This window comes from Priapulus caudatus, unplaced genomic scaffold (genome assembly GCF_000485595.1).
Source record: "Priapulus caudatus unplaced genomic scaffold, Priapulus_caudatus-5.0.1 Scaffold41, whole genome shotgun sequence".
Taxonomy (NCBI): Eukaryota; Metazoa; Priapulida; class Priapulimorpha; order Priapulimorphida; family Priapulidae; genus Priapulus; species Priapulus caudatus.
In genome coordinates, this window is record NW_014577102.1 from 260552 (window position 1) to 269115 (window position 8564).

The following is an 8564-nucleotide window of genomic DNA, read 5'->3' on the forward strand; positions in this document are numbered from 1 at the left end:
CTAATAATCGTAAATGAAAGCCTTGTCTCAGACCCACTCCTACCACACTATGGACGTCGATCAAGAGCTGCGCCCGTCGCTCATCATTACACAGTTGTCATGAAATTTTGCCCCCCCTCCCCGGAATTGGCTCAGCCTACGGCCCTGATTACGCTGTACTGCCGCATGTATCTGGTAGCTCGCTCGTTCTCTCACCGCCACGGCGGACGCTACTGCTACTGTTGCGCCGAATTCTGCTCGTGTCAACATCGATGTTCGGCGCTTTTTTGTCTAGCAAGTTTTTGCGCTCATCGTATAATGCTGCAAAGTTCTGGCGTTTGACCAGAAAATTCAAGACGCGAAGAAGTTGATAAACGTGGTGTTGCATGACGGGGGCAGGCAGCGGCAGGAGAGGTAGCGGTGGTGAGCGGGGGTGGGCGAGCGGGAGGGTAGGCGAGGTTGTAGGTGGGATAGCGAGCGAGTGGGCGTGGGTAGGCGGGGGTTTTCTAGCGGGCGGGGTTGTGGGTGGGGGTCAACGAAGGGCTGACGGCAATATGACGTTGGTACGCGCACAACGGGCATTTTATCCGAATTCGTTAATAGCACGGGTATCGGGTTACTCACAAGTACACAAAATATAGAAAATACTCGACACGTTGAAAAAGTAAAACTTAAACGCGCTTTGACGAAAGCACACTGAAATGCTGCCAACGTCGTTAAAATCCCGCATCGGCAAAATCCCCTCAAATGCGCCCTCCTTATATGAACACAGAATTAGTCATCGTCAACGTCATCGGCGCTGCGGCTGCTGATCAGCCATGTTTGTCCACTGAGACTCTATATGTCGATTGAATTAGTTACATCAAGAGAATCGAAATCTTGGGTGTGTGTGCATATTCGTTGGTATCGTCATCGTCGTCACCGCTACGTGGGCAAATATTTAGAGACGTGCCTATATACTAAGCTTCGATATGTACCACGGATTCACTATCGTTACGATAGCTAATTATCCACAGATCCGCCTACAGAAACTATATTTTCGCGAGGTCGGCTATCGTCATCGTCATCGTCATCGTCATCATCATCGTCACTGCCGCCACGCTGACGCTAACCAAAGTGCTCGTCTGCTGAGACCGTATATGTAGCGGAGCGGCGGTGACTTGGCATTGTTGCTGCTGCCGTGGAAATAACTGCACGCTGGTCCGTAAATACAATATGTGTGTGTGCGTACGCGCACGTGCGCGCGTGTGTGTCTGTCTGTCTGTGTGTCAATTCTATCCGTTTACACGAACAAATGCGGAATGTCGGCTCCTGCATACGACGACTGGAATTAAATTCCGTTCAAAAACATTTATGGTTATTGCAACCATATATATATATATATATATATATATAATATTGATACCCTTACTCGTGTTGAACAGAGGGACTGTACAGAAGCAAGACCTGTAGAGAATCAGCAGAGGCGAGCATTAAGTCGAGATAAAGATGGCGGGGTCGCCCGGCCGCGTCCCAACATCCTCACCACCGACTTCGAAGAGTCGCTTCCCGAGGGATACTACCCGGATGTGACGTCAGACACCGAGACGTCCTTTGATCAGAGCCTACCGGGAGAAGAGGGAACGAGCGAGGGGGGTGCGGCGGATGCAGACTACCTAGTAAATTACTGGAAGGATAAGGAGGAGGAGGAGGAAGACGCTGAGGAAGAAGATGGAGTTCAGGAGCAGCTGAATCTCTATTCTGGAATACGGATGAAACTGCCAGGAGATGACGGTAGGAAATGTTCGCTTGCATCCCACCTGCGTGTAAAATACGGAAGTTACTGCTCATTCACATGCCTATATGTTTATATAAATATAAAATATATATCTATATATAGATATGTATATATAAAAATATAAATATGTAAATAAATATAATATATATATACGATAATAATATATATTTATATATATACAACTGTCATACATACATATTATATATACATATACACACACACACAAACGCACGCACGCACGCACGCACGCACACACGCACGCACGCACATACGCACGCTCGCACGCTTGGCAAACATACGACAATTATTACCCCAACCTTTAATTATTGCAACCCATTGCAGACTACCCGACCGATGGAGGGTTAAAGAGCGCCATGCTGGAAGCTGAGGCTAGTGCTCTTCCCACGTCGTCCTGCGTCGACACTGAAGTATTCGTCATCGTTATACTCGTGCTAGCAGGTGCGTACACGACCCCGGTCTCCAGTACAACACGGGAGAGAGAGAGAGAGCGCGCGCGAGAGAGAGAGAGAGAGAGAGAGAGAGAGAGAGGGAGAGAATGAGATATGAATGAAACATGCGATGATGCTTGTTCTGGTTATAAAAATCTTCCGGCATTTTGCTTTGCGGCTTTAGTGCGTTATAATCGAGTTTGATTCTCGAGCAGGGAAGCCATTATAATAACACGCGCGTTTTCTCCTCGATAGCCAGGCGCCTCTAAATCCGCGGCAATTTTCCTGCTGATGCCGCCATGCATTCCATACATGAGAGATCTTCTGATTAAGCTATAGCTTGAATATTAAACTAAGCGTCCAGAAAAAGGTTGATGCATACTCCAGTATGTACCCTGTCGATATAGGTTATCAATTTCGACTGGTACTTTTTCTAAACGACAGATGGCGTTAGTAGGTATGGACGAGCATGCAGACATACATATTAGGTTCGGCATGCAAAGATTCTGCTCATTAAACGTGTGCTAAGCGTGACGTCAGTGTACAGCGCGAGAATGGTAGTATGTCCACGAAAGAGATAGAAACCTCGTTAGAGTCACGCGAAAGAGTTGGGAATATGCGGTTATAGCGTTAACAGAGCTCTGTAGACCTAGAAACCTTGAGGCTTTCAACCACCGTGCAAGGTCCTGTGTGCGGCAGTGGCTAGGTCGAGTGTAGTGTAGTGACCCGAGATAAAGAAGAAGAAGAAGAAGAAGAAGAAGAAGAAGAAGAAGAAGAAGAAGAAGAGGAAGCTATCGTGTGTCCGTGTTTATAATTCTATTCTATATTATCATCGGTTAGTGAATATTACCGTCCGTCATTTTGCAGCCATCCTTGTCGCCACCATCGTCATCATCGCCATCACCTGCATCAAACTGCACATAATGGCTCAGAAGAAATACCAATACCAGCCGAGCCCTCCCGTCAACGGTCTGGACCTTTGCTCAACCATATCGACGCCTGTGATCGGTGGACGTCGTCACGATGCAAGCAGTTACTTCCGGCCGTGGAATGTTCCGACGGTTCCGCTACATGCTGACGCCGTACGCGCAGGCACGATGGGTAATATGAACGTAAAGTATAGCATACGCAACGCCACCAGCGGCCAGAGTCATTCGTGAGCGACTCATAGCTTGGCTCGTAGCAGTGCGGAGACGATGCCCTCTAGTGGAGACGATCAAAAATATACGTAGCTAAATTTAGCAGGCGGTGGGTTACGGTGATGCCGACGATGGTGTTCCGGATGAAAATGGCATATATACGGATGCCGGAACATGCGCGTGCGTGCATGTATGCGTGCATGTATAGGCCCTACGTGTGCGCGCGTGCCTGTGTGCCCGCGTGTACTTGTGCGCGCGTGCATGTGTGCGTGCGTGGCAGTATATTCGCGTGTCTGTAATTATATGATGTTTTTGTAAACATATTGAGGAAATAGAAAACTATCGCAGACATAATATGTGCGGTCTGATTTATAAAAAGTAAATATATATATATATTTCTACGTGTACAGTCATGGTATGGCCTATAAAATACTAAGAATATAGAATATAAGTTAAGAGAAAACAATTGCAATATTTATAAAGCATATAAATAACTTAATGATATGCGAATTAAAATTAATTAATTTTTCTAATATACATGGTGCTATAAAGTATTGCATCATAAATGCCATCATCACATTTAAAGACGCTCAGTGCTTTTCTCGTGTATTTTTTAACTTAGTTTCTTCAATATAACTAGAACGATTACCGGTAATTTTGTATATAAGTGTTATACTATAAGCTCATGTTCGTATAAATAAAGCTACACTAACACCCTTTAGGCGTTTGTGGCGTTTTGGTAGCATATGAAGCGTGAAGATTGCTCTAAAGGATTATGCGATTACATACGCGGGTTGCATCAAAACATTCTATGATGATGACATATGTGTTTCTCTCATCTAATAACAGATGGCGCTAAGTTATTCTGTTGAATGGTCCGAGGGTTCCCTCTTGGTATATAGGAGGCGTATACCAGTAAGCCTATTTTGTTTCTAGAAAAGGCCTTTTTGGGCATTTTTTCGCAGAAATTCGGCACTAGAGTGCAATAATTTGCATTATGCACGCAAGTTAGATGCCTCGTGGAAGTAAAATTGGTCTGTTGTGTATTCGTGACATTCCGTCAGGTGGCGTAGCCGCAGCGAGCGGTTGGTCATGTGTGTCTTTGAAATGTGTTCAGACAACTTTGCAGAAATTCGCATCATAGAGCTGGCAAAAGTTTCGAACGGAGCATAGAGCATGAATCTGTAGTTATTTAACATGAATAAAGTGTATGTTGTGTAAGCGCAGTAACAGTGTGACTGTGAGTATTTTTAATTAATTTTTGTTCGATGCTTATTCAGGCCTGCAGCCTATGGACGCCCTCTACTGTTGTTCAACACCTATATCGAATATTAAAATAGCGCTGGTAATATTCGAGAGCTGTACGTTCGATCGACCGTGATATAGACTGATGCTAGATATTGTTGACATGTTTACTGAGGTCGTGTGGTGAGCCAAAATGCAATTATGTATTAAATCTAATACGAATAACTTCTCGCATCCGCAAGGCTGCTTGTAATAAAAATGTGTATTTATCCAGACTGAGTTTGGTGTTACGGTATTCTCTCTCTCTCTCGCTCTCTCTCTCTCGCTCTCCACGGGGCCTTTCTGGCGGGCCCGGGGTTGTGGGTGGGTCAACGGAAGGCTGACGGCAATATGACCGTCGCTTTCGTCGGGCGCGCACGGGCATTTTTATACTAATTTCCGAATTCCGTTTAATTAGGCAACGGGTATCGGGGTTACTCACGAAGTACACAAAATATAGAAAAATACTTCGACATACGGTTGAAAAAGTAAAAACTTAAAAACAGCGCTTCGAACGGAAAGCAAAACAACTAAAAAATGCTGGCCAACGTCGTTTAAAATCCGGCATACCGGCCAAAATCCCCTATCAAATGCGCGTCCTCCCTATATGAACACAGAATTAGTCATCGTCAACGAGGGAAGAATGGGCCGTCGGCCGACTGCGCTGCTGATCCCTTCAGCGCATGGTTTGTCCACCGAGACTCTATAATGTTCGATTGATTAGTTACATCAAGAGACATCGAAAATCTTGGGTGTGTTGTGCATATTCGTTTGGTATCGGGTCATCGCGTCGTCAAAAACCCGCTACGTGGGGCAATATTTAGAGACGTGGCCTATATACTAAAAGCATTCGATATGTACCAACGGATTCAACTATCGTTACGATAGCGTAATTAGTCCACAGCATCCGCCTACAAGAAAACCATAATTTTCACGCGCAGTCCCGGCCTAATCGTCATCGTCATCGTCATCGCGTCATCGTCATCGTCATCATCATCGTCCACTGCTCTACTGACCGCCCAACGCTGAACGCCCCCCCCCGCTATACGCAATAGAGCTTCGTCCTGCTGAGAACCCGTATAATGTAGCGAGCGGGGCGGTGACGGGCCAATTGTTTTGCTGCTGCCTGTGGAAATAACTCTGCTCGCTGGTTTGACCGTTAAATACAATCTTTCCTTATCGGAAAAAAAACCGTTACGCGCTGAACGCGTGTGTAGAATTTTCGCGAGCGAACAGGACATTGGTGTATTGTGTGTGTGTTGTGTGTGTGTGTGTGTTGTTGTGTGTGTGTGTGTGTGTGTGTGTGACGAAGCGGAGAGAGAGAGGCAGCAGAGAAGAGAGGGGGCAAGAGAGAGAGAGAGAGCGAAGAAAGAGCGCGCAGCGTGTGTCTGTAATGTGTTTGTGTGTGTTGTGTGTGTGTGCCGCTCCGAAGCGCGCGCCTAATGTGTGCGTATTATGTTGTGAGAGAGCAGAGAGAGAGAGAGAGAGAGAGAGAGAGAGAGAGGAGCAGGGAGCGAGAGGAGAGAGAAAGAGCGCACGCGGGGCAAGTGAGTGTCTGTGTGGTGTGCGCCCGCGCGCAGCGTAGTGCGTATGTGTGTGTGTGTGTGAGGGAAGAGAGACGAGAGAGAGAAAGAGCGCAGCGGTGTCGTGTGTTTTGTGTATGTGTGTGTGTTTGTAGTGTGTGTATGCGTGTGCGTGTGGCGTGTGCGTTGTGCGCTCGTGCGTGTGCGTGTGCGTGTGCGTGTTGCGTGAGTGTGTGTGCGTGTGCGTGTGTGCGCGCCCCGGGGGCCCCCACGTGGTGGCTGTGCGTGCGTGTGCGGGTGTGCGTGTGCGTGTGCCGTGCGCTGCGTGCGTGCGTGCGCGTGCGGTGCGTGTGCGTTGCGTGCGTGCGTGCGTGAGAGATATATAGAGCGTAGGCGTGGCGCCGTAGTATACGCTCAGGAATGTCCATTCGCTGGCCCAGTACTCTTCCAGTACAGCAAACGCAAAGTTCTCTAGAAACTACATGGCCCGTTGTATTCCACAAAGAAAGTCTTGAGAGAAAGAAGAACGCAGTGCCTCTGTATTGTCATATCAACAATGCAATGATGTTTAAATCCCAACATCAGTAGAAAACAACCCACTACCAAGGAAATCTGCTCGGTCCAGTTTTGGCAGCTCGCCACCGCAGTTTGCCTCGCGCACTATGACACGAGTCCAAGGGGTCTATTATAAGTCTAAAATCATCTTTGCGTATTCAACCGCGATTCATTCACTGTTCAGAAAAATTATATACGGTTGTACAGATAAACAGAAGTTTTGTTTCAAGATTTCTTGTCTATGTTTTAAAAGTCTTAGACCTACTAAATTGTTTTCCAAGGCCAGACGATCCCGTACACATTTTGTCGTTATGTCCGCGCGGTAAGACATATCGTAGCATCACAAACATGCAAGACAATACATATCCAACGTAATATTAACTAATAGAACAAAGTTATTAATAACGTACGCTCGCGATGTGAAGGAGTTAGCCTGTTAACGGTACTATGTTTAGCAGTAGTTTAATATGTATTGTCTGCTAGCGTGAATCCGACATGTGAAGTACAAGATTGCTACAGCTTAAGGCTAACAGATGTTTTGCATAGCCTTTTGTGCACAAAATGTATCCTACCGCCGATCGCGCGCCGAGTTCCTCTCTTTTCACGGAGTGCGACAACATCATCCCATTTGCTTACTTGTCGGGCACACTGTCTAGAACCAACATTCTCCTGCCCTCGCGCCGGCATCCGTGCCGCCGAATATCGACCACCCTTGCCTACAGCAGGCGCAACCCACCACGAACGCACACGAGACGCACACGAGACGGTGCACACACACCTGGCCGTGCCGCGACGATGACAGCATGCAAAGGACACACCCACATGCAGCAAGGCACACACACCACAGCACAGACACACACACCACAGCACACACACACTACATCACACAGGGTCACACACACACCAAACACCCGACAGCACACGCTTCTATGCTGCCTCTCGGAGCTCCTCTTCACACGCTCAGCGCTTTTATACCTCTATAGATCACATGCCTTTTCCTCTCACAGCACCCGAATGCACCAGCATGCGTTGTACCGTGCAATAGACACTTAAACGAAGCGTTGAGCCGTACATTGAACTTTGCGTCTACCCGCTCGCGCCCCCCACCACAACCACCCCCTCCTTCACCCGAAAGAGTCGCTTTTTTCCGCCCTAAATATAATGAGTTTACTGGTATTCACGAGGCACGAACGAGGCGCGATAGAACTCCGCGCTGGATTTGTAGAACCATGCACCAACAGGACTATCCCGTCGGCTATCGATGATGATGATGATGATGAATTGATGATGTTTTGATGATGATGATGATTGATGATATGATTGTGATAGCGGCAGTCAGCTATTTGTAGAAAAAAAAGCACATCTCACTGAGTTTCTTCGGTTAGTTTGACTGCGTCAACACGCTGTCTCTGCCCAACGCAGGACATCATAAGTAAGATTATGAGTAACGGTTAAAGCAGAAGGAAGCTGGCGCAACCGACGGGATTTCCATCCTCTGACAGTGAGAACGAAAATGGATCTAGGGCATCGGCGGGTTACTACACGTGCATGAATAGTGTTTACATCTAGGTCAAGGGTAAACACCTTCATGCACTACCCAATAAATGAACTCTGCTCAATATGCATGAATATTGATACGGGAAGTCATAAAGAGACAGAACGAGCGCTATATATATATATATATATATATATATGAGGAGAGAGAGAGATATTGTTGATAGATAGATAGATAGATGGATAGATAGGTAGTTATAGGTAGATAGATAGATAGATAGATAGAATAGATAGATAAATAGATAGATAGATAGATAGATAGAGTGATAGTATAGAGTAGATAGATTTTTAGATAGATAGATAG

At 46.5% G+C, this 8564-nt stretch overlaps 1 protein-coding gene across 1 annotated transcript in view; it reads left to right on the top strand.

The window, feature by feature from the left end:
- Positions 1–4351, top strand: part of LOC106820212 — a 17927-nt gene extending 13576 nt beyond the window's left edge. Inside the window, exons 9-11 of the mRNA XM_014824753.1 lie at positions 1404–1752; positions 2099–2215; positions 3073–4351. Of these exons, the coding sequence (XP_014680239.1) occupies positions 1404–1752; positions 2099–2215; positions 3073–3365 (759 nt within the window). The 3' untranslated portion in view covers positions 3366–4351. The remainder of the gene's footprint in view (positions 1–1403; positions 1753–2098; positions 2216–3072) is intronic.
- The last annotated feature ends 4213 nt before the right edge of the window (positions 4352–8564 follow it).